The sequence below is a fragment of the Coturnix japonica genome, chromosome 12 (assembly GCF_054131305.1).
Source record: "Coturnix japonica strain WE chromosome 12, WE-NBRP24, whole genome shotgun sequence".
NCBI classification, from domain to species: Eukaryota; Metazoa; Chordata; class Aves; order Galliformes; family Phasianidae; genus Coturnix; species Coturnix japonica.
The window spans coordinates 9,313,889-9,339,117 of NC_140674.1; the positions used below are offsets into that span (position 1 = coordinate 9,313,889).

Here is a 25,229-nt window from a genome sequence, read left to right on the forward strand (position 1 = left end):
ATTTTATCAGAAATAAACCCATTAACTCTTGTCAGATATTTAGTATGAACCTAAGGTCAATAGCTACCCATGGAAGAAGACAAATGACAAATTCCTAACTTTGCTGACTCTCCAGTGACTACAAAAGTAGAGAGAAGAAGTTGCCTATAATTAATATATTATTCTATGGATAATTTTTATGATCCTGGTCCTGTTTTGGTAATATAAGCAGCAGTTTCTATTTACAGGGCTTATATTTCATGCATGTCAGACACTTGCTTTAAAGACTTCTGCTATCCATTGAGATCAGTGAAATTAAACAACTGAAATTGATATAAAGTAGCAAGAGTTAATTACAGGGATTGCACAGCTATGTAAGACACAAACCTGAACTGCAATTTTTATCCCGGAAGTGGTAATAAAATTCTGTTTAGTGTACAGCATTTTTAAAACTACCATAATACTCCCCCCAGCTCCACATTCCTCCCACAGCCTGCTCTAAGTTTAAGGATTGTAAACTAATCAGAGACTCATCTCTGTTGTTGTTTTCTGTTCCCTGATGATTCTAGTTTTGCAACCCAAAGGAAAAACAAAAACCAAAAAAAACCAAAAAAAAAAAAACAAAACAAAACAAAAAAAAACAAGCACCGAAACACGTTTTCTAAAGAAAGCTGTAACTGATGCAAGAGTATAGTTTAGCAAATGCTTTCTAATCATTTAAGTTCTGTTTCATTGGCTAATACTTTACATTACATAATTTACATGCCCAATAGAGCTGTCTATGGTGTTTCCTACCTTATCACCTTTTTGTCCAGCTGGCCCAGGCTGCCCATTCTCACCTCTCTGTCCTTTTTCCCCTGGCAGACCAGCTGGTCCTGTAGATCCCAAGGTTCCAATTGGACCTTGAGCTCCCAGCTCACCAGGTTGACCCTGGAAAGAGTCCAAAGGGGTAAGTAAATACTACTGTAAACCTTGAAGTAGGTAGTGTACTAGAGATGATCGTACAGATAAAACAAGGCTTAAATGTATACATTATTATTATTCAGGCACCAGATCTATTCTATGCATTAGATGCTATTTAAACACAACTTTTAAATTTAAATAACTTGATTAAGGCAGTCATTTCATTTTCAGCAGGTCTCCAGCACCACTCTGAAGTTGACTGGAATAAATTCCAAGTCCTCCTGGCTCTGTAAGTAACACTTGTAAGAATAAGACTCCATATTTCTGCCACCAGGGAAGAAGTAGTGGCTCATTTTATAGAAAAGGCATTTATAGACAAATCAATAGAGTTCCCTTGTTCTTCTAAGCTATATTATATTCTCATTATCTTAAGTTTTTCTTGGTCACGTATCTTCCACTATCATTCTCAGATTTTGATGTCTTTTAATGAAAAAGGTGTGAAGTTTCATGTAGGAAAAAAAAGTTAGCTGTTATCAAACACACAAAGTATCAATTTGAATAGACTGCTGAAAGAATTTAGAAGGCTTCAGAATGTCATTTATCTCTATATAACTCTAAATTCAGCATTTGCACCTACAACATCATACGGTTTGTGTATTTGTACAAAGTTTTCCCAGGTCACCTTTATTCTCAAGTAAGAACACTCTGTGACAAAGAACAAGTAGCTTTTTCAATCTATAGCACCAGTGTGGATTTATTTGGGTCTGGTAGCAGTTCTTGTTCTGTGCTGTTAAATAATGATTACACCAAAGATTTTAGATATGAGCTGTCTACACTTTACGTTACAAAGCCTTCGCTATACCACGTTACCAAAAAAGAGAGCAATATGGAGCCAAACGCCTATCAGAGAAAGTGTGTCTTTAAAACCACATGAGGGCAGTAAAGGATATTTGAGTACAACGTCCATTCACAGAAATGACAGACCATATATTACTTCCTATGAATGGATTCAAGAAAAAGAACAGAGATCAAAAATGACTGTAGACATATTCATTAGCTCCATGTATCAAATTAGGCTGAAATGATAGAACTAAATTCCATTCTACTGAGTGTAAAGAATTCAACAGTCTGAATCTGTCTAAAACAAAATATTTTCTCCAAAATTGTAGGCAGAGCCTTAAGTCTTTTTTTCTTTTCTTTAAAGCTGAAGGTCCTACTAGGAGATCAGAGGACTGCCTGGAAAAGAATCTTTGTACAGCTCACGTTCCATTTACCTTTATTGGCACTCTCACTTAAAACTTAATGTTGCTTCCAATGAATTCATGAGCAAAAGTTCCAGGGTAAAACCAGCATCATGTCTTCAGAGACAGTTATCATTTTCTTGATAGTATAACTTAAAGTGTAAAATGCTACAGAAATTCACGGCTACCAGTAGGAAAATGTGCTGATTCTGCATCCTTTTTAACAATGGATAGTTGGAATTCCGGGTGTTATTTGAGTATTTACTGGTATGAACAATTGCAGCTAATCTACTGGCAGAGCTTTGCACCTCCTCTATTGAAAAAAATGATTTTTTCATTGATAGACTTTTAAAGAAGCTATTACAAATTCTAATACCTTGATTAAAAAAAAGACTGGAAGGTCATTTTGATTAAAAATTCATTTTGAATATCAAAAAAGTAAAACAAATTAGGCTAATAAAATAATAAAATGCAAATATTTGAACAACTCACTCTCCTAGAAGCAGTACCTTTTTTTCGTACATGGAACTAGCTGTTGCCATGCAAAATATGGGGGAAAGGGGGGAAAAATATGACAAGCTAGTTCTCAGTAATGCTCAAATGCCTTGATGTTAACAAAGCATCTTCTTGGCAAATTTCTGCATTATTAATTATTATTATTAATTAATTATTAATGTGTACACTCTGCATCCAATAGTCGACAGAAAATTTTTTTTCAAATTATGGACATGTGGCCCTTCAGGCTCATAAAAATGTCTTTAGTTGCTACCCTGCTAATTTAATTGACTCCACGGTTTGTGTCTTCAGCAGGAGGTAGTGAAGTCATAAAACAGAGTCACTGAATCCAGAATTCACAATAGGTTTGACAGCTGATACAACTTTAGAATGCCATGTGAAGCTGGTGGATTGTCTCTCTTTCTTTCAGCTCAAAGACTGATAATGACTGGGAGCTTTGTTAAGACCAAACTGATACCATGTCATAACATCTATTATCACATCTATTATTTGTGCCCATCCAATGTGACTACCACAGCACTGCAGTCTCAGGACAGCTGTACAAATAAAGAGGATGAAGGTAGTCATGTCATGTTCATGTAGAAATGACAAAATAGCTCAGTTAAAATGGAATGAATATTATGCCTCCTCTTCCATCTGATGTCAATAAATTCATTTAGGTTTTCATGGCCTTGCTAATTGTCTAGGTAAAGAACCAGCCATGTCAAAACTATGGTACATTTTAGTGTATCCTGGGCTTGACCTGCAGTAAGAAACTGACTTCTGACAAAACAAGATTACTTTTCTTGGATCAAGTATGTTTCCCGCAACTAAAACCGCAAATAAATCAGAATTGTGCAGCAAGGCATTTATTACGCTTTAGAAAAGACAATGGCCAAGATTCTTTGGAATTACTTCTTTTGCTTGCCTGATACACCAAAGAGCACCTGATTTTTAGAGTGCCCTGAGCATTAACTGCTTGAAAATTTGACATTCTATAGTGGTCTTAATTGGAAATAAACAAAGTAAACAAACAAATAGGTTCATGCTATCAGAGTGAATTCTGTGCCTCACTTCTTGTTATCATTGAAGTCAAAAGATGATCAGCTATTAGCTTCAATTAGAACAGTACCTCTATGTGATATGCAACGTGGAATTATTGGGGAATTTGTGAAATGCATTTACCTTTTGCTGACATACACAAAACCAAAAATTCTCAGCAACTGCCCAACAACAGGTTGTAGGCAGATAAGGTAGTACTCTTTTCATTCTTCACTTGACTCTGACATGTAACCAGTCCTTATCATTTCACCAGGGATAAAATGGAGAAATGGAGGGAAACAGAATAATCTAGAGTGGAGGAGAGCACACAAAGCCATTTGCAGACAGATATTTTCTTTTGTAATTTGCTTGGTGAAGTGGAAGCATCTGCAGCTACTCTTAAGCTGCATGCATGCACTCTCCCTTTCTGGAACTCAGGCCTTTTAGGAGTGTCTATTCTGGGTGGTTTCCACTCCCCCGCTTTAACTGTGCAGAACTTGGACCAAAACCATTTCTACTGTAAGTTAAGACTTCCAAATCAACTTTCTAATTACTAACGTGATCAAGACAAGACTTTATTTCAAGACAGTATTTCAAGAAAAATCTTTATTTGACTGAAAAATATATGGAATATAATTAACTGCGAGTTTGTTCAGAAACAATAGATGAGATGGTGACTTTTAAGTATTACGTAGCTTCTTTTCATAGTCATATTTTAAGCCAATTAAATTCAACAGTAACCATAGTGCCTGTCTTGTCTCAACATCTTGATCATGCTGCAATCTTTTAGGATATTCTGTGCTCTTTTATAATATTCTGTGATGATCCAGTATGCTTTGGGAATGTAGCACTTGGTGATGGATCATAATTTCCAGAGGTCCTTCCAACCCCTGCAATTCTGTGATTTTGTATGCAACCTTCTCTAGGGAACATGCTTTAGCAGAAGGATTGGTCTAGATTAACTAGATTAACTCCAGTGCTCCATTCCAACCCCTGTAAGTGACTTCATAGTGATATCTTGTTGAAACACAACAAATCGTAGTGAAGAGCTGAGAAAAATTTCACCATATATTTTTTCTTTTCTTTTTTTTTTTTTTTTAACCCCGAACAACCATGAATACAAGAGGCATCCAATAAGCCAGTGGGTGTCACTATTGCATCAAAGAGATACTAAATGAGAAAACTTGGTACTGAAGTGCTAAGATTGTTAGCAGTTGAAAGCAGAAAATTACAAAGAGTATTTTAGACCACAAATCATTAACATCAGATTAGCTAATAAAATAAAATTAACTTTTGCTGTGATATTCAAGACCAAGTTGGATGGAGCACTGAACCTCCTCATATACAGAAAGGTATCTCTGGCCTTGGCAATGGAGGTTGGAAATTTTAGGGTCCCTTCCAACCCAAACCATTCTATGATTTATTTTATTTTATTTTATTTTATTTTATTTTATTTTATTTTATTTTATTTTATTTTATTTTATTTTATTTTATTTTATTTTATTTTATTTTATTATTGATTCGCTGATTGGCAATATTTGGTTAATCCACATCTATGAAAAAGAATAATTATGTAGAGTTTTGTAATACCTCAAATGGTCTTATTCAGTGAGGAAAAAGACAACAATCTGAAATTGATAAAAACACTACTTCTTCTATTGTGGGACAGGAGAACCAAAACAAATAATGAAAGTCCTCAAGAACAAAAGAAATTTATAAAGTTTAAAACTTTTGAAAAAAAATAGAAACATACCTAATATAAATAATGTTATTTTACAGATGCTGTAGTGGTACATTTTGTACAAAGAACAGTCACAAATAGCCCTCGTAGTGAGGAGAACAAAGTGATCCTTCGCTATTCCGCATTCTGGTGAGTAGAGTCCACTCCCTACTATCTCAGGAATCTTCTATTTTAAAACTATATTGCAGCTAATATACTAAGAAAAAATGATCAACAAGTATAAGGCAAAAACATGAGACACATCTGGGTTTCCTCAATGTTAGTATGCATGCTGTATCTCCGATAATGGATTTAGCTAAGCACATGAATTTTGAGATCAAATCTATGGATTTTATATATTTGCTCCATCAGTGTGCAGCTTAAAAATTCAATCTAAGTGCTAGACATTCCATGTGAATGACAGACTGCCATTAATTTATGTTATGTATATCCATTGTACTCTGTGTAAAAAAAATGTGGTTTAAAAAACACCTGATAGGCACAAAAAACTCAGAATTTCCCATTTCCCAGTTAGTGAATCTTACATATGTTTATACTGCTGAAAATTGGACTTGGTAAACCCACAGAACCTACAAAAGAAACATGATATCCCACATGATCCATACATGTGACAAGAATAGCAAGATCAGAAGACAGACCTACCATAGAATTAGATTTCACAATCAGTAACCCGTAGTCCTGAAATACTCATGAGCTGACTTTTTAACTTGGGGAACGATTTAATTTAGTATTCTTCAGAAATGCTTATTTCTTTCACCTTATATGCAAAAAAACGTGAGACTTTTTTCTTAGACACCTGTTTACTAAGTTCTCTCTTAAACTACTATGAATATAGACAACTTGCTTCATCTGCAGAAGAATGAACATTGGTCTTGCCGAGTTATATTTGTTATTCTCTTGGCTCCAGGCATTTCACATGATCTCATGGAAGCTTGATCAGGTTGGGTCATGAATAGATGCTTGCTTTCTAAATCTACTTAACTCTATAAACAAAGCCAAAGGAATTGAATGGGATCAAACTCTGGGGTTGGCACAGGACAGGTTTACAATTGGTCAGTGCTAACTGCAAACATTTTTTTTTAACTACCAAAATGTTTTTAGAGCAGCCAGCATTTTTTAGGCCTCTGATTCAATACTGCAGGAATTCTGAAGGACATAATTTCCCATGCTAGAGAAAGAGAGGCAAATTATTATCCCAATTGTTAGCTATTTTAGGAGAGAGCTGAGTGCTACTGTTAGGTAATAAACAAATTTAAATGGTTTTATCTTTACAAAACGTAAATACATGTCACTTTTTACTGGTGATTATAAATAAAGCTGATTTATATCAGCTCTAAAACATATCCTACTTCCAGTTCAGTAGATATCTCTTGATTGTCTATCAGTCTACTCCAAACATAGAAATAATGTATTTGTTCATTTTAGTAGCTAAACTTCCAATGGGTAATGCTTTCAATGAAGGGCCAAAAGAAAAGTAACATTCTAATATCTGCATAGTGGCAATGTCATCAAATACCCTATGTAGTGTCAAAAATAATTCCTCAAATGAAACTTGCCATGATATTTTCTTCTTCACGGTTTGCTGACAAAGTGAAACCCTTAACAGATTGGCACACCTTAATGACGAAACTAGACAACAGCTTTTTATAAGCAGATAGAAAGATATTCTAACTTCCTTAAAAATACTCTTTTCATCAGCGTGTGGAGAAGGACATAGAGAATGACCACTTGCAATGCACAAAAGAAGCTGTTTAGACTCCTATTCAGACATCAGTCTATCACTTTTAAGTTGGACCCACAATGTCTGTCTATCACAAAATCTGTGTTATGGTACTGTCAGCGTCTTTTTAATGGATTCAGCCAGATGTGTTAAAAATAACGCGCTTAGCTTGATTGTTTCTACAACAGCACACTTTTTAAGGGAGATAAAACAATGTATACTAACTTATATGCCATCTGTAAACCTGGTTAACATACACTCTCCCTTGAAACTGTACCACTACTTGGAAGTAGATAACAAAGATAACATCCAATAACAAAGATGAAGAATAACAGTTGAGTATTCATGTTCCAGCTAGTCTAAAGAAGGATGTTTTTTTCAGGCCTTGGAAGAGTTTGGATAAGATGATTAGTCATAGTAGGTCCGACCTTGTGTGACCCTAATATATGCGATATCTTACTGTTACACGACAATTCGCCCTTGCTCCCATATAAATCTTAGATTTCATGATGTTCTGTTAAACATTGCAAAGAATCTTGTACATCTGCCTCCCCAATGCAAAAGAATTAAAAAATAAATAACAAAAACAACAAAACAGAACAAAAGGTGGTGTAGGCTACATATGCCAATGTAATTCAGTACATACACTGTATGTGTAGCTCACTTAGATACTGCCATTCTTTTTCAGCATTTGCAAAATCCTCCCATATTGCAGTTTCTTTTGTGCAACTGAATAAAGATCTGTTAACTTTGGAAGTTGCTGTAAGGCTGGCTTTCCAGCTAGTTTGGATGGGATTACTGTTCCATTGCCTCTTGCCCAGCAAATCCATGAATTTCCCATAATATTTTTGTATTTTCAGCAAATGTTTGCTGAGGAGGCAAGCTCATCCTTATTTTTGACATCAAGCCTGTTCTAAATAGTAAAAAAGGGGAAAAAAAAAATAAAAATACAACACTAAGAACCTGAATGCACACTGTTGATCTTACCCCTTTTTCTTTATAGAGAAGGATTTTTAATAAACAGAATGCTTCTGAAATTTTATACTTACATACTGTACAGTGACAAAGGCTTTAACAGTACATTCATTTCTTTCAATTTAAAGACAAGACTGAGGTTAGACACAAATGCCTGATGAACCAGCCTGGAAGCAGAGCTCAGACCAAGCAGAAGATAAAGCATGATGTTTTGCATTCTAGGAAGCTAACAATAAGATAAATAAGTTATTTATTTTGAAATGACTACTATCTGCAAAGACTAGGAAAGCAAAGTTTGTGTGTCGAAGTGTAAAGGCAGAACACAGCCGAGTTTAGAAATCAACAGGACTGCAGACTGAGAAAAAGACTATGTAATCCTATATGAAAGAATTAATCATTATGCATTAAAACATTTGCAACAATCTATCTGAAGTTATGCTTATTTAAGCTATTTTTCAAATAATGGCTTTATCAGCCATACTTCAACTCCTTACTTACCTATGGCTAGAAATCATTGTATGGCATATAGATTCATGTTACATTGGAAGAACTGTACTTGTCAGTGCACGTGTGTATTTCAGAGTTGTTTTAGAGAATGGTACAATTCTGATTTAAATATGCATAATGATGTTATTTTTCCATTGCACTTCTGTTAGGCACTTTGATCTAGACCTTGTAAGCATTTAGAAAACTAACTGCAAATGCATGAGTTGTGATTCTTTTTACCAGAGGAGGATATCTTGATATGAAACCTTAGTGACTGCAATATTGAATGATTATACTCAATGTAATTTGTAATTCAGATGCATAATTCAGAACCTCTAATCTAATGAGAGAAGTAGAATTGGGGGAAATTTCATTATCTTTTCCTTTTCCCCTAGGTTCAAAGTTTAAATTTCTTTTAAATGATACTTCAGATCTGGTTTTAGGTATCTAAATCAGTCTATTCAGTAGCACTGTGAGACACTGCAATGCTGCTAGTCAAAATACTCTCCCTGGGATGTCTCTTTGTTAACAGTGTTACAGAGATAGACACATCCTAGGCCCCTATTATGAAAATTCTACAGTATGGGGTACTCTTGTATAGACATAATCCTGGAGGATTAGGATAGGATCCAAGGACACCAGGGCAGCAATCATGACACAGCAAAGCATGCAGCTGACTGCAGAAGCAAAGTAATGGAAAGGTGTGCCTTTACTTTTGTGGCCTCTCAGACTGTATACAAACAGGGCACACCGTTTAGTTATTCAAGATTTTTAAGAACAAAACTTAAACACTTGAGCTTTGAAAGGAAATTATTTCATTCGCTGTCAATTTTTCAGTTGTTCACTAATCAGAGAATGTATCTAAATAAGTCTTTTCCTTGTTTAACATTTAAATTATTTTTACTAGCTGTATGTAGCTATATACTGTAAAGAAAGAGTGGCTAAGGTAGCAAACTAGTTATCAATGGACCACGTTTCAGCTAACAAATAACAATATCCACGTACTTGTGAGAGATGACCTTTAACAATTGGAAATCATCTACTATGTATCAAAAGAGAGGATATGCAAGTTACTAATTTTATTGTACAATATAAAAATGCCTAGATTTCATCTCTTTTCTTTTTTTTTTTAATTTATATGCTGATTATTTAACAGACAAAGGCAATTCAGATTTCTTTTTACACATAGTGCATTAAGCTAGTAAAATAAAAGCCTGCAAGCTTTTTTCAGAATCACCTAACTAAAATAAGAAACAATTTCCCTCAAAAATGGTAAATGGCATAAGCATTCTTTTTTAACCAAGTTCTTAGAAGAAAACAAGCATAGATTTCTAAACTTAATACATCTTAAGAATGGCCTTTGTCTAACTACCAGATGGATCACAAAGAATCCTTACCAAAATAAAAAGGCAACAACATTATTACAAACTTGCCTGCAATCAAAGCTCTTCAGATTCTTCTTTCAATGGCGATTGTACTTCATACCAGTGGCAGAATTATGCTAGCTTGCTGTATTCAGACTTGTTTATGCTCACCAGCCATAATGATTTCACAATAGCAACATGCACAAAATGAACAGTATTTGCAACAGCAATTCTCATTAGTTCTATTTATCACTTACTCTTGATCCTTTCTCTGGAAAGCACCGACAGACTGAACAATCCTGTCCCCCACATGGCTCAATATAAGCATATCCTCCCTGAAAATTCAAAGGGTATGAATTTAGTAACATACAACTAACAGTAATCATTTTATCATATGGCATAGCACTTTATTTTAAACATATACTTTTTTAAATGCTTGAGTATTTCTAAAAGGGAAAAATATTAGGAAGAAATTGTTGTTTAAGTAAGCCTGTCCAGCTCTAGAGAACAAAACAAAATTGGTGGATTCTCTCTTAATTTAGTAACATTTTAAGATTCTACTATTTATTCTTATTTTAATAAGTGATAAGGCTTTCGATTTGTACACATGTTGTCCAATTAGATGATTTTATAGCAAAAAATTTGGCTCCTGCTGTAAATTTTGTAATATGGGCAATAAGCTGCTGTAGAAGAATCTTGACAGTAAATATCAGAATAATGTGTAGCTCTTCAACTTAATGCAGAAAAGCAAGGATGCTTTTGATCTTGCAGAAGATTTGTTACTTTAGAGGAATTATGTCCACACTTAAACTGGTGAACTATTTCACATCAGCAAGCATAACTCCCACACCTGCTGTAGCTGGGGACAAGGCATTGGTCTGTGCTGCATCCCAAATTCTTTGGCTTCATTTGGAAAGAAAAATAGATGTATAGCTGCTTCTGTATTCAGAAGTCCCTGGGCAAGGTGAAAGTCTCAGAGGAATATGAATACCAGAAGCATGTGATCCACATCTGATCATTTCTAACACTTTATATTACTGACACAAAAGAGGCAGCAGATCTTTGAAATTTCCCTTCTTGGAAGGATGTCAAATGGTGATGTCTCATCATCTTCAGAGCTAATCCACAAGTTACTTTTGTCTGCATCTTATGAACCTTTCCCAGTGTTTGATTAATAGGATACATAAGACAGCGTTACACATAAACTCCTCCTGAAGTTCTTGGAACTCTCATTAGCACAAACATGCTGGCAAAGTAGAAACAATATGCAAAATTTTAATACTACTGCTGTCCAAGGTGAAAGATACTGCCTACAATCTAAGTTGAGCAGTACTGAATATTGAAGCTAAATACAATTAAGTAAATAGGTTGCATTTAGAAATATTTCAACAGTCATAATTTTGTTACAATTTTATATTTATAAACTATCCCAATAGGAGACTGTTTAACTAAGATTACACAATAGAAGGCAAAACAGGCTGAACACAGTACATACAACGACTGTATTTAATATTTGTCTATTAAGTGAAAAAAGGTACTATGTATACTGTATTATTATGCACTGTATACTATTAGTTTACTTATTTCTTGTATCAAAACTTTCTATTGTTGCTTTCTTGGCACCAAAGGAAGATACTTCCTTTTCATCAAATTGAAATGAAGAAAATAAGCATATTTTAGGAGAAATTAAAGTAACACGATATGTAATGTCATTAGATTTATTGTCGTAACTGAAGATCGTTATTATTCTTTTACACTTCCCAATGCATAGTATTAAATATGTGCCAACTATACACACCACATGCACTTACAAACTCAAGTGGTTAGAATGTTTACTAGGTCACATTATTCAATGAAACTAAGTGTATAAATGGTGAGTGTGGCTTTAACTAGGATGGCAAGGACTTACAGGATTTACAAACAACTTCAATAAACAAGTAAACAGTGATAATGTGAAAAATATTTGCTTAGTTTGGATTTCTTTTTTACCAAGGTCAAAAGCATTTCGTTACTTGTTTTAGTGATCAGCAGAACACAATACATTCATACTTCAATTTTTCAAGGATAAAACACTAATAAATATTAGATAACAAAGAAAAATTCTGCTCCTTTTTTTTTCTACAACATTTTCAGAAGATCTGTTACTCCCAAGCCTCAGAACAAGGCAGTATGATAGCCTCTCTCACAGACTGTTTCTCTTTCACAAACAGCTTCCCATGAAATTACCAATCTACTTCATGCTAGTCTTTAACCTAGTTGTTAACAACTTGGCTCCACTGGAATGTCCATGGAATGCAAATTTCTAATAGCGTATCAGCTGTTTCCCTTTGTTCTATTTTTTAATAAACAATTCTATCATTGAAACCAAAAAGGGGTGACTAGAAAAAATAAAAAAGCAACACAAGAAAAGTTTTTAAAATAAATTTGCCGGTAACAAAGAGGATGGACTCAAAAAAAAAAAAAAACAAAAAAAAAAAACACTGAGGGAATTACAAAGATGAGGTACATACAGAGAACAGTACTGAGTGGAAAATATGGTATGTATTGTATGTATAGTTTTTACTTTGAAGAGGTAGAATGCACAGATATACAGAGGTCAGTTGCAACATGCAGAATAAGCATGATACATGCTATGGGGCCATGAAGATTGTCAGAGGTCTGGAACACCTCTCTTAGGAAGACACTGAGGGAGGTGGGCTTGTTTAGCCTGGAGAAAAGAAGGCTCTGGGGAAACCTTGTTGTAGCCTTCCAATACGTGAAGAGAGCTTATAAACAAGAGGGGAGAGCAGCTCTTTAAAAGAGGGAAAATTTAGGCAGGATCTTAGGCAGAAACTCTCTACTTAAAGTAGTAAGACACTGGAACCATCTCCTCAGAAAAGCTGTGGATGCTCCATCCCTGGAGGCATTCAAGGCCAGGTTGGATTGGGCTGTGGCAACCCTGCGAATGACACGAGGTTGGAACTGGCTGGTCTTTAAGATCCCTTCCAACCCAATCTATTCTATTATACTGAAAACATAGGCCACTAAAGCAACTTGATGAGAAAGGATACAGAATCAGCGCATGGCAGTGTTTTTTCAAATGCAGCTTTTAAAAAGCATTTAAAGATGCCAAAGTTAGAATGTAGGAGAATTCAAAGGAGAAAATCACAAAATAGTTAAGCTGAGAAATTGAAGAGAATTGCAGAATTACTGAAAGAAACTTCACCGGCTTCCCACAGAGCTGTAGGTCATTTTGGTGTATATAGTATTCTTTTAACTATATCAGCTTATTTACCAAGTGTTTAATGTACAAATTGACACTTACCCCATCAATTTCTTGTGCTGCAAAAACAATCAGCAGCCACCTGATTTAAGAGAAGGAGAAAGCTAGTTTACAACTTAACTTCCAATATCCAACCTACCCAAAAACACTACCTCTAAAAATAGGAAGAGTATACAGATGGTTGGGGTGATTATTTAGTAAATGCATGTTTTTAAAGGATCTGCATCATCAAGAAATGGTCAGTGCATCCTACATAATTTTATCTTTTTGGATGCATGGGACTGAGGATCAACATACAGGGATGAGTAAGCCATGTAAAATGATTCTGGGGCAGGTATCCAGGTATGAGTTTGACATTACTTTCACTTCTACAAATAATTACTAGATTATAGGAACATCTTTCCTCTTAAAACTGATTCAGAATTATAGTTCCTGTTTTCTACTGTTCAAATGGCATAGTACCTGAAACTTAAGTGGTCTCAATTTACAGACAAATAAAATTCTAAGATAGTAAGTTACCTGATATGCTTATTGAACTTATGACAGACTACAGATCATTTCACTGGTGCTTACTGCTCAATTGACAGCTAAGAATCTATCTTAGCGACTCTAGTTAAAGATTTTAGTGATCTGTAGAACTTACCAGGCAGTTCTGATAAGCCACTTAATTCGTTCAAATGAATCCTTTGTTAATGCCATTTACACTGATTGATGGACATGCAGCACTTTTTTTCTCTGTTTTAAAAACAAACCAGCAGGTATTCTGTTTGTGGATGGCCTATAGACACCATTCCATTCTGTTGTTTTCTCCTCCAAACCTGTTCAAGATACATATATATATGATGCTCAATTTTACATGAAAAATTACTGGAAAACCAAAATGTGTTACCCATTTAAAAATATCATACTGCACAGCTTTATAATGGCACTACGTTATACTGTCCCTTTACAAGCAACCTTTTTATCAGCTATCCATTTATTTCAGGAGATCTATGTATGAAATTACACATCATTAAGGGTACAAGATTTCACTCCAAAAAAAAAAAAAAAGAAAGAAAAAAGAAAGTCTTCTCCCACAGTAATGCATCTATGTGTGAGAGGCTGGGCTTTTCCTATGGTGCCACAGATCTTCACAGGCTTTTTATTTTTACAGAGCTGTAGTCTTCCAAATCTGGGGAGGTTAATTCTGAGGATACTGAACACTGCCTAAACAGACAGGGATTCGCTTCCTTTGGAGAAGTCCCTTGAGTAAGGAAAGGCATCAGTTACTGAAAAGGGAGCCAGGATCTGAACCTGCAGCCAAGAGGCTGCTCTCTTTCAGCTGCTCAATAGCTGTATTTTCTTTGTAAAAGTAATGAGTGTGCAGCTCCTGAAACATTTCTTTCTTCCTTTCTATAATTCAGTGTAACAGCCTCCTAATTCACAGAACTAATCTGTGAATAATACTGACTCCTATGTGTATGCACAGTATATCCACATCCCGTAGTATGAAGAAGAGACTTTGCAAACAACCATGCACTGACTAATGAATGAACAGCCTAAGGCAACCAGTCCATGCAGTAAGATTACACTATACATGTACTGAGCAGCTCTCTGTTCATCTGCTAAATTCTTACTGATTCTGTGCTCCAGTTTTCCATCTGGAACCCCAAAATGATGCAAGTGCCACCAAAACCCAACTCATGTAATGCTAAAAAACCTGGGGTGGAGGAGGTGGAGAAAGCTTGCACTGTAATGTAATTGTGATGTTTAGTCTCTAAGAAACAACTGAGAAGGAAGACAACTTCATAGTTATGGACTCTGATAAGATATAAGCTCAGATCCCTTGTATGCATTTTCCCATTTTTGCTCGAAAGCTGACATTTTTTTCAGATGCTTCCACATGGATTTTCACCATTTAAAAACTGACTCTTTAAAAACTTTGTGTTACAGTAGAATTTCATTCACTAGATCCTCTGCATATATTTATGTATTTCATAATGCTTTTGCTTCTTTCTTCTACTTCTGTTCCTTTCAATACTTTTTTGGCCTTGTATGCAAGAGCCTCCCTCTCCTCTTTAATGAGACTACGCTGCTCATCCTGTGTATGAACTTGTGCTATTTCTGAGTACTGACAGCTCTCTTCCACTGTCCTCTCATTTGCTTCCCCCTGACCTTCCTGTTCCAGATAACACCACATCTTCTCACTCCAGTAAGACTCCATACTACCTTTCCTGACTAATACCAGGTTAAATTTAAAGTGATATATTCAGGTATTTGTAAAGTGGATGTGCCTTTGGCTTATAAACAACTCCAGGCCACATTTTTATCATTATTATTTTTTTAGCCTATTTCCATACCATATTCCTGCATGAAAAGCATAGCACAGCTGACAGGTTTAGTAATCTCACAAATAAAATGGGACAATTTACCAATTCCTTTCCTGAGATATGATTTTCTCTGTGTGTTCACCACTTATCTGGCTTGCAAAACATTTAGTTCTATTTTTCTCCACCCCCAGTTTCTCTGTGCTGTCCAGCTTGCTCTCACTGATGCTTGGGATTTAAGAGTGAAGGTGCCTGCACCTGTTGTGATGCACAAGGTCTCTGACATTCTGCTCTGCTCCTCCAGAGACACATTTTTGCTGCTAGTCCCAAACTCTTGGGAGAATCTGCCCCAATAACTGGCTTTCATTCATAGGGGCTGACGTTACCTTCTCTGAATGGAAATCTGCCTCTGCTGCTCCTGAAAGACTTTGGATTTCTATCTCACCAGTAGTTCTAATCGACTTTTAATTACCTATTGTTATATGGCGAGGCTTTTTCTGTATCATCTGCAGTGATTTTCGAGGCCCCTGGTGCAGGATGCCCTGTACAACACTCAAAAGCACTACAACTAAGTATGATAGCTGAGGCCTTGGCGACTCTTCTGTGGTTCACTATCTCTGAGCAGCACTCAAGTAAGACGCCACGTTAGACATGCAGCATTTTTGTCGATTTAAAAAATATTATAGAGCGTTGACAATATGGAAACTTTAAAAAAAAAAAAAACAAAAACAAACACATTTCAATGGAGAAAACCTTCCTATTGCTGTGAAAAACCCCGGGAAGAAGCACGTATCACCGGCTCACGTTTATGCAGCGGGAGGCACTTTCCCTCGTTAGCCGCCTCATTAATAGCACTTCCTCACTGAGGAAGGCGGCAGCGCCGTCGGAGGGCGAACGCTCCCGCGGGGCAGCAGCAGCAGATGACGGCAGTGCCCGGGGCCGCCTCTCCCCGCGCTCCTTCTCGCTTTCCCCTCCGACCGCCCTCCTGCCCCGCTGTCACCTGCCCTCCCCTCCGAGGAGCTACGGCGACCCCGCTCCAGGCGGGCGCGGGCCGTGACACAACTCGGGCAGTCAGTCCCCTGCCCGCTGCCGGCCGCTCGGGCGGCGCCACAGCACCGCGGTGAGGCGAGGAGACAAGGAGAGGGTGCCTCGGGCCGCCCTCACTGCCCCGCGGCGGGACGGCTCCTCAGCGCGCTGCCCAGCCGGGCAGGTGCAGCGAGCAGGCGGGACGGCTCCAGGTACTGCCGCCCGGGGCTGCCCCTGTGCCGCTCACCTCAGTTCCAGGCGGGAAAGCCCCGGGCTCCTCACTAGCGCTGCTCCCGCTCAGGTCGGACGGACGACGGCTGTCGGCGGTGCCCCAGGCAGGAGACACGCGGGGGGTGAGGGGGGAGGAGGAGAGGGGCGGCCCGAACGGCCCCGCCCCAGCCAGCCCTGTCCCTGTTCCCACCGCAGGGAGCCGGGAGCACCGGCGAGGTTGCGAGACGGCAGCCCCGGGGCCAAAAGCCTCGGGTGGACGGGGGGCAGAGTTCGGGTGCGGGGCTGAGCTCGGCGGGACAACGCTTGAGACAGCGGGATGGCGGGCGGGGGCTGCCCACAGCGCCTGGCGCTGCTGCTGCTGCTCGCCCTGATGTGGCCGGGCCGTGCCGCGGCTGAGGTGAGTGAGCGAGGCGGGACAGAGAGGGACAGAGCGGGACAGAACGGTCCCCTCCGCAGCGCAGTGGTAGCGGTCGAGAGAGAGAAACGCGAACGTGTTACACCGTGAAATGATGCACCGCAGCCGCGTGAGGCGCGTCTCGTTGTGCGGTGCACCTGAGGGATCGCCCCCAGTGCCGGTACCGTTACCTCGCACTGCGGTTGGGGCTGACGAGGGGCTCGGTCTGAGTTTGTCCCGGGTTGCTTCTGCTGTACAGGTTAACCAAAGCAAAGTAATTAGTAATGATATTTCTTTTAAAAGATTGCAGCTGTTCCATCCACTTAGTGTGGGTAAGGTGCCTAAAGACAGAACAAGCACCTCCATATCATGTGTTGTTTCACAGCACTCTGTATTAACTCACAGACAAGTTTAGTTATTTAACAATGATCCAATTGTTTTGTTTATGAAGGAATTAAAATACCTCTTGGTTCTTATGTCGAACAGAGGTACCAGATCTGTTTGCCGTTTCAGTAAACTACTAATTTAGTACAAGGTTTTTTTCAGGTTCTGCATAGAAAGCCAGACAAATAAACTCAAAATCTCTCTATCTTTCACCTATTTTGCTCTTCTTAACTCCATTCTCCTCCTTTGCTGGTACCTCTCATGACCCTAGTTGCTCCTAGTGTGTATCATCATATTCACTTCTGGATGGTTCATAAGAGCATAGGTTGTGTACCAGGGACTCCTCCCACAGCACAAACTTTCTCTAAGCTTTTATTTTGGCTGCATAGATCTGTGTTGGGTTTTTATCTACAAGGGAAGGGAAAAGGAGGTGTATTGACAAGAGATCGCATATTTCTCAGTGAAGCACTTCACCACTTTCTAGCAAACATGGTAAGGTTCTGGAGTATTGGCCAGTTGTTCGGCCTTCTTGCCAAGTGTAAATCATGAAGCTCCCAGCTTTCTGGAGTGTTGTCCTAACCAGATCCTTGTTTACGGGGTAAGAAGTGTCTTCACTTCAAGGTTCCTACCAAAGTTTTGCTGTTTAAGCAAAGCTTGACCACAAGGTGCTGATTCAGTGATGCTCTGACAATTCAGGAGATTTCAGATGTTGTCTGAGATCAGTTAAAACTAGATTTACCACAGATAACCAAGGTCAGTTTAGGATTCAGATGTCACAGATTCTGCGTTGGGTTTTTGATATGAAAATGCTGATATTTTCAGGGGGAAAATTCTGTTCTAAGATTTTTTTTATAGATGATGGAGGAAATTAGAACTTAAAACAAGCAATTTCATTTGACATCCTAGTTCATGGCTAATGTTAACTGGCATTAAGTGATTTGTTATAGTAACTGGCTGAATAAACCACCGCAGCTGGAATATAAATAGTGTTTATGTTTGAAAATTGTGCTATACTTCCACACAAAAATAAACTGATATTTGACAAGCAGTCCTTATATTTGCTGTGTGCATATGTTGTAAGATGCTGTAATAAAGGCAGATTTTAGTATATGTTTTTTAATAACTCAGTAATTTATTCCCAAACACAAGAAATAAAATGATGAATTTGTGCCTGCTGCTGTTTATGTGACAAATGTTGGTCTTCACAGTCGTGTCGTCTCTGTCCTTAGCAGCTTGAGTTTTCTGGCACATAGCAGGGAGTGTTATTATCTGCATTCCTGGCCACTGGCATCCTCTAATCACATCTTCTGAAAACTCAGCAGAAGTAGCATCTTCCCATGTCAAAGGCTTTCAACTTACTTAATGTATTCCTTCCCTCCAAATATTGATGTTATAATCCTTTGGATGTTCCTACTGTTCTTGTAAATACTTTAAAATAATAGGAGAAAAAAAATATCATTTTTTATTCAGGGAAGAAGATCTTTCAAATTCTTCAAATATTTTTTATTCCTCTCAAAAAAAATAGATTTTATTTTGCACTGTTTCATTTTAACAGCAGCTGAAGCTGGTTTTACCTTAATAGAAGTCTCTCTTTTGATATCATTCATGTTCTTCTTCCGTGGTTTAGAGTGATGAATGTCTTGAAATGAAACATAAATCTAAACAGTGTTCCCTGAAACTTGCTGTCACGGATGACACTGGTAAGAAAAATGCATTGGTCAAGTTCATTAATTCTGCATCAGTGCTGCTGCTTCGTGGTGCCGTTCATTTTTATGATAAAAGCCCATCGTTCAGGAGAAAAGAAGGTTTCTACTTGAGCAAGATTACTCAGTTGTAATATGCTCATCACCTCACGTTACCTGTATTTCTGGATTTTTATTGTAACACAATTATTGTATTAGTCCACAGGATGAAGTCAAGTATTCTGTATTCTATACTTACAGCAATCATTATTCTTTGCATTTTTTTTTCATCATTGGAAAGGAGAGGAGATAACAAATTCAGTGACTTCAAAGCTTGAGAAGATCTTTTATCCATCCTGTCTCTTATTTTTGTTTACAACCCATGACCAGGAATGAGTGTGTATATTCCATAATTAATTTCTTTTTTTTCCATGGGTAGAACTCACAGGCAAATAGTTGTAAGCTTTTATCTTTGCAATATTTTTTTAATCTGTTTGTTTGATTGGTTTCCTAATCAGGATAGCAAACTATGTTGTGATCACAAGTAGATCTTAATATATGGCTCTGGGAGTGAACAATACAATGTTCTAGCTCAGACATGAGCATCTCTAAGCCTGCTAAGAATGGGATGCAGGCTGACTGGCTCTGCGTAGCCAGGGATCAAAACACTAGAAGGACAAAACAGTGTCACGGTGAGGATGTTCCTTTTCTGCCTTCTTTGGAAGCATCCAGGCTCTCTGTTGCATGGAGCAGCTGAGAAGGGAAGACATGCACCTGAATATACAAAAGATAGTTCACTGAGCGTGTTAGAAAAACAAGTTCTTTGTGAAGTGCTCTCTTTGATTTGGTTCATATGATCCCGAGACTGAAGTCAATGGGGGCGTTACTTCAGTAATTGGGCCTAATTTATATTAGACTATTCTAATCCTGATTGCCTCTGTAATTAGTTGTTACACAGCCATAGAGAAACAGGCCAGTGTCAGTGCTGCTGCTGAGTTGTTTTTCTCACTGGGCCATGATCAGAGTTAGCATAAATTGGCACAGTTGCCTTCATGTTAGTGCATCAAAACCGGTGGAGTTCTGCTCACTGACACCACATGCAAGCTTGCTCTGATGGCCAAGAAAAGTTAAGTGTTCTGTTTAGAGCTGTATGCTGCAGCATACGGTTGAAAGATGCTGAACATCATTAGGGCTTCCTTGTAAAACTCTTGTGAAACACAGACTGCTAACACTGTGTTGCTTTTTCTATCAAATCTGCGAAGTAAGTATGCATTCAAGAAAACTGTAGAATTCAAGTTGTATTACTGAGTGAATAATATTAAAATGATCACAGTAAGCAGGTAAACACTGGTTCTTTCTTCATTGCTTTGTATTTCTAGTAGAAGTAACAGCATTTTACTTTGAGGTCTTTGCTAGTGAGCTCCTCAGCAATACCTAGAGCTGGTTTATCATAACAGGTCTGTGAAACAAAATACTTTGCTATTAAGGGCAGCTAGTATGGGATGTCCGGTCATCTGTTTTACTGTCACATTCTCACCCTGCTGCCTAACAAAGTAACACTAGAAGGCTCAGTGTGTTGGCATGGATTACAGGAGCCTAGAAGGAAGGTGAAATACAAAAAGGCTTTTTTCTTCTTAACCGTTTACAGGCTCTGCCTCTCTTGTGCACAGAAAAGTTTCTATTTTGCCACACCGTGTACTCTTAATTTTATTTTCTTTGCTTGTCTTCTATTTTAACTTAGCATTTTTGTGGTAGGATCCAAGACTCGTAGGTTTAGAGGTGTTCCATTTGGCTTGGTTCAGTGAAGGCTTTTTAATTGGGGCCTTAAGCTGCATTTTTTCCACAATTTGTTTTGGAGGAAGCTGCAAGAAAACCTTTCTTGTTTTGTTTTTCTAAATCTGTGAAATCACAAAGCCCTTCAAAAAGGAAAAACAGAAGCATGTGCAAAGCTTTCTGTGGGCAAGTCACTGTTCCTTTCATAGCTATTTGAACTACTTAACAGAAGATGCACGCCAGGAATTCTGTGAATATACAAATATACAGGCCTGAGGAGACAACATTTATGGTGAATACCATTTCCACACTTAACAGCTGGGAAGAAATACAGTCTGTGATATAACACTGATCATATTAAGGTAGGATGGCAAAAAATAGCTAGTTAATTTATCTAAATTATTTATTAGATTACTTGTTTAAAACAACCCTCTCTTAGGAAGGAATAACATGGATGAATAAGCTATGAAACACCCCTAAGAGTTTGCTACACAGAAAATTCTATGACTTGAGTTGCCTAATCTTTTTTTTCCTGTGGAAAGGATGAATATTTGTTTGTGTTGTCCCTTTGTTCCATTCAAGATCAGAAGGAAAAAAAAGCCACCACAAAACAACAAAGAATGGGGATGGTGTTTATGGGACTGCCTGGGAAGGTTTTACCAGTCTGAATATAATATGAACAGTTAGCTCCAGTTGCTGATAGGCCTCATCATACTCTAGGGAAACTGTGAAGTAAGATATTGGTCACTGGAAGTATCAAACATTCCTGTGTTATAGCAGAAAATAAAGCCAGGATTCTTTCTGTTTGAAGAGGGAATAATGTTGTATCCTCTTCATAGAACAAAAACAACACGGGGAAAAAACCAACCCACCACAGATTCATTTGGGAGTTTCAACTGCACACAAAATATTACCCAAAAAATTACATATTATCACTGCATAATTGAGGCAGCTTCTACATCTCAGGCATCAGTGGTCATCACTGAGCTCCCAGCATTCATCTGGTAAAAACTCTTTGGTGCTTTTCTTCTAAATGACAACATTTTACTTGTTTTAAATTTAATAAATAAGTATAGTAGAAAACTTGCAGGTGTTTTAAGGGATTTATTTTCAAATACATAATTTACCCCACTTAAACACTGGCAAAAGATACCAGAAACATAATGAAAATTTTGTATCCATTTTACAGCTCTCTGTAAAGCTTTTGTTGTTGGCTTGTTTCTTGTGATAAACATGAATACTTATAATGAAGGTATTTGGCCAACTGTATAAAACTGGCATTAAGCAAAGTTCTTATGCAACGTGGTGTTTTTTTTCTAAGTTTTAAAAGCGTTTTGGTTTTCAAAACTGTTTTAAAAATTCTGAAGTGAAAAGAGTTTTCATACACATGCACCCATAATATCATAGGAAGTTGTCTAATTGTTAATTTACAGCAGCTTCTTCTGTTTGTCCATATCAGTGATTTAACATAAGTTTTCAGTTGGTTTGCAAATGCAATCATGAACGTATCTTTGTATTACATTGAAGAACAGATCCTTCCCAAAAGAATTCCAGACAGCTTTCAGTTAAGAACAGAAAGTAAAGAAGTTCTTATCAAATACAGGTAGGTGCATGTTGGATGTTCATTGATCACAAATTGTGTATTTGTTAATTAGGCACAAAATAGTGATTCTGTGAAATGATATTAACATTATTTTCCAGTGATTGGAAATGCTAAGGCCTTCTCTTTAGCACCTCATACTGAAAGCAGCACATGCCCATCATTCTAAGGTCCATTATCCTGAGGAGGAGTATTGATTCAGTAATTATTCCCTGTGCAAGGCTCCCAAAACAAGTGTTTAACGAAGCTTATTCAGTAACAGCAATGTCTGTAGTTTTACAGTTGTCTTCCACAGCATCCCCTGAGGTCATGTGTCCCTGAATAAAATATTACTGTTTATTTATTAAAGTTACAGTTTTATTTCTTTGTAATCTAAAGTGAGAAACAAAATCATTTTTCAGGTGCAAGGCATTCATCTGGTAGGCAAAATGCTCTGAATTCTGATAGCATTCATTGCTGCTAACAGGAGTCTTCTAAGGTAGGAATGTCTGGCTGCCTTTCAGTTCACAAGTGACTACACAATATTTCAGGGTTTGGGAACTGGCATATTTTCCTTCATCTCATCATCTCCTATGTTGTCTATACTTACTGAAGTCTTAATAATTTGGTTTTGTTGTACTGGTGCAGCAATCACTAAAAAAACACAAAGTTCTTCGTGGTCTTTGATAATTTTAATGAATTCATGTTTGATGCTTAGAATGCATGAAAAACTTTTAGTATACAGATAGCAATGGTGAGAGTGGTATTTTGTTTTGTTAGCAATGTTTTGGAGCAAAGGGACTTCATTCTCCAGAACCTTGTAGGCTACATGATGATTTACATTTGTACAGCACGAGGAATATGCTGCCAAGGTCACGTATCTACTAACTGTGCCTGGATAGAATTACTAACTGTGCTAGTCTAGCTTAGTATCCTAATACAAGCACATCTTAGACTCAGAAAAAAAATTAAAAACATTTTTCTTATACAGCTTTTTCAGTAAGAACTTTTTTCTGGACGGCTGTGCTCTCAGATTGTCTGCTTGGGCAGGTTTGACAAATTGTTAAAAACATGGTTGTGTCCAAGCCAGAAGCTTTACCTAGTGCCATAGTGCTCTTCAGGGAGTGCTGCGTCTTTGTGCAGCATACGTCCTCCAGCACAAGTCTGTAGCACAGATAATTGTTAAAGCAAAATTTTCCACTTAATATGAACGTAAGATTTTACATCCACTTTTATTAGATGTAACAGAAAACACATGGTAGAGATTGTTAGAGAAATGGGCCTTTTGTAGTTTTAAACATTATATGAACATCAACTATTTAAGCAATATTATTCTGTATGCTCAGTTGTGGTTTATAGACACAGCTGGAATGTGTAAAGTGATTGCTTTGCACTGAGACAGCTCAAGAGGAATCCCTGTGTGTCAGCAGTCTTGAAAATTCTTAATCAGGGCTCTTTAAGGAGTTGGTTTGCTGATACATAATTTTAAATTACTATTACAATCTAAGGGAAAATATTTAGAAAACTGGAAACCAACAGATAATTTAGTTCTATTTAGAAAGGATTATTGTGATGACCTGCAAAATTATAGACAGGATACTGTTATTGAGCAGAAGGTGGGAAAGCAAATGAAAAATGAAAGGGAAATAAAAAGGAGAAGAAAAAGTATTAGCACTCAAAAAAACCAAAACAAACAAATAAAAATACTTGTTCAACAAACCTGGTTTCATGTCTCAGTGACTTCAGTGGAGTTCTTCTTTTGTGATGCTTGAAGTTAGAAGATAAAAACCCGATGACAGGATAGGTGAGATACCAGTAAAAATGAAATTTAAATGAAAAATCAGACTACAGTTTTAATAATGAGTGTGATCAGCTGCTAGATGAAGGATGAAGGAAATGAGATATTCACTACTCACTTGAGAGAAGACACCTGGGCTATTTTTACTGCCTGGTGTAATTAAGGATGTAATTTGCACTGCTCTTAATTCATGTTCAAATTCCTGATGTTGAACAGTCATCTTTCGTTTGCATTAACCAGGACTTACCTCTGGAATCAGTGGTGTTCACTCATGAAATTAAAGACCAATTGGGCCCAAAGTGCAAATTTAAGCATTTCTTCAACAGGATTACTATATTCCTGCAGTACACGTTTAATTTCATCTCACTTTTCATCTGAATGCCTTGATTACTCATCTTGTGTGGTTTTGATAGAGTTCATCTGAATCCTACTTACAGTATGTGATACTTGATCTTGCTGCAACACACTTTGCTGCATCTCTAGTTTTGGTGCAGTTTTACTTATTTGTGTTATGGGTTTTTTGGTTTTTTTTGTTTTTGGTTTTTTTGTTTGTTTTGTTTTTGGTTTTTTTTTCCTTTTTTTTTTTTTCTTTTTAAATTTATTCATATATTTAAATTATAGCTGACCTACTCAACTCTTCTCTGGGTCTAGAAAAACAAGTACTCTGCCTCCTCTGTTCTCCTAGACCTCTTTATGGAATGACGTACAAGGACAAATATTGGCTCATCCTTTCCTCAGCAACACAGGGCTTTTCTGCCTGTTTTGTTTGTGTTGTCATTGTTTTGTTTGTTCAGTGTTTTTAAAAATTTTGGTTCATTGCTTAATTCATTTGATTTGTTGCTCATAGAC

The 25,229-nt window shown here is 37.3% G+C and overlaps 2 protein-coding genes across 3 annotated transcripts in view; one reads left to right on the forward strand and one right to left on the reverse strand.

Moving 5' to 3' along the window:
- The window catches only part of COL4A4 (collagen type IV alpha 4 chain), a 62,244-nt gene extending 45,353 nt beyond the window's left edge, over positions 1-16,891 (reverse strand). The window contains exons 1-5 of the mRNA XM_085512876.1: positions 16,787-16,891; positions 13,851-14,025; positions 13,250-13,289; positions 10,203-10,280; positions 775-909 (exon numbers count right to left, since the gene is read on the reverse strand). Of these exons, the coding sequence (XP_085369002.1) occupies positions 775-909; positions 10,203-10,280; positions 13,250-13,289; positions 13,851-13,906 (309 nt within the window). The 5' untranslated portion in view covers positions 13,907-14,025; positions 16,787-16,891. The remainder of the gene's footprint in view (positions 1-774; positions 910-10,202; positions 10,281-13,249; positions 13,290-13,850; positions 14,026-16,786) is intronic.
- A 40-nt stretch (positions 16,892-16,931) lies between these two features.
- The window catches only part of COL4A3 (collagen type IV alpha 3 chain), a 52,006-nt gene continuing 43,708 nt past the window's right edge, over positions 16,932-25,229 (forward strand). Inside the window, exon 1 of one of the 2 annotated variants that reach the window (XM_015871391.2) lies at positions 16,932-17,167. In XM_015871391.2, the coding sequence (XP_015726877.2) occupies positions 17,087-17,167 (81 nt within the window). In that variant the 5' untranslated portion in view covers positions 16,932-17,086. Of the gene's footprint in view, positions 17,168-23,028; positions 23,082-25,229 lie in introns of those variants that run through there. The other variant, XM_085512877.1, reaches the window with a different exon arrangement.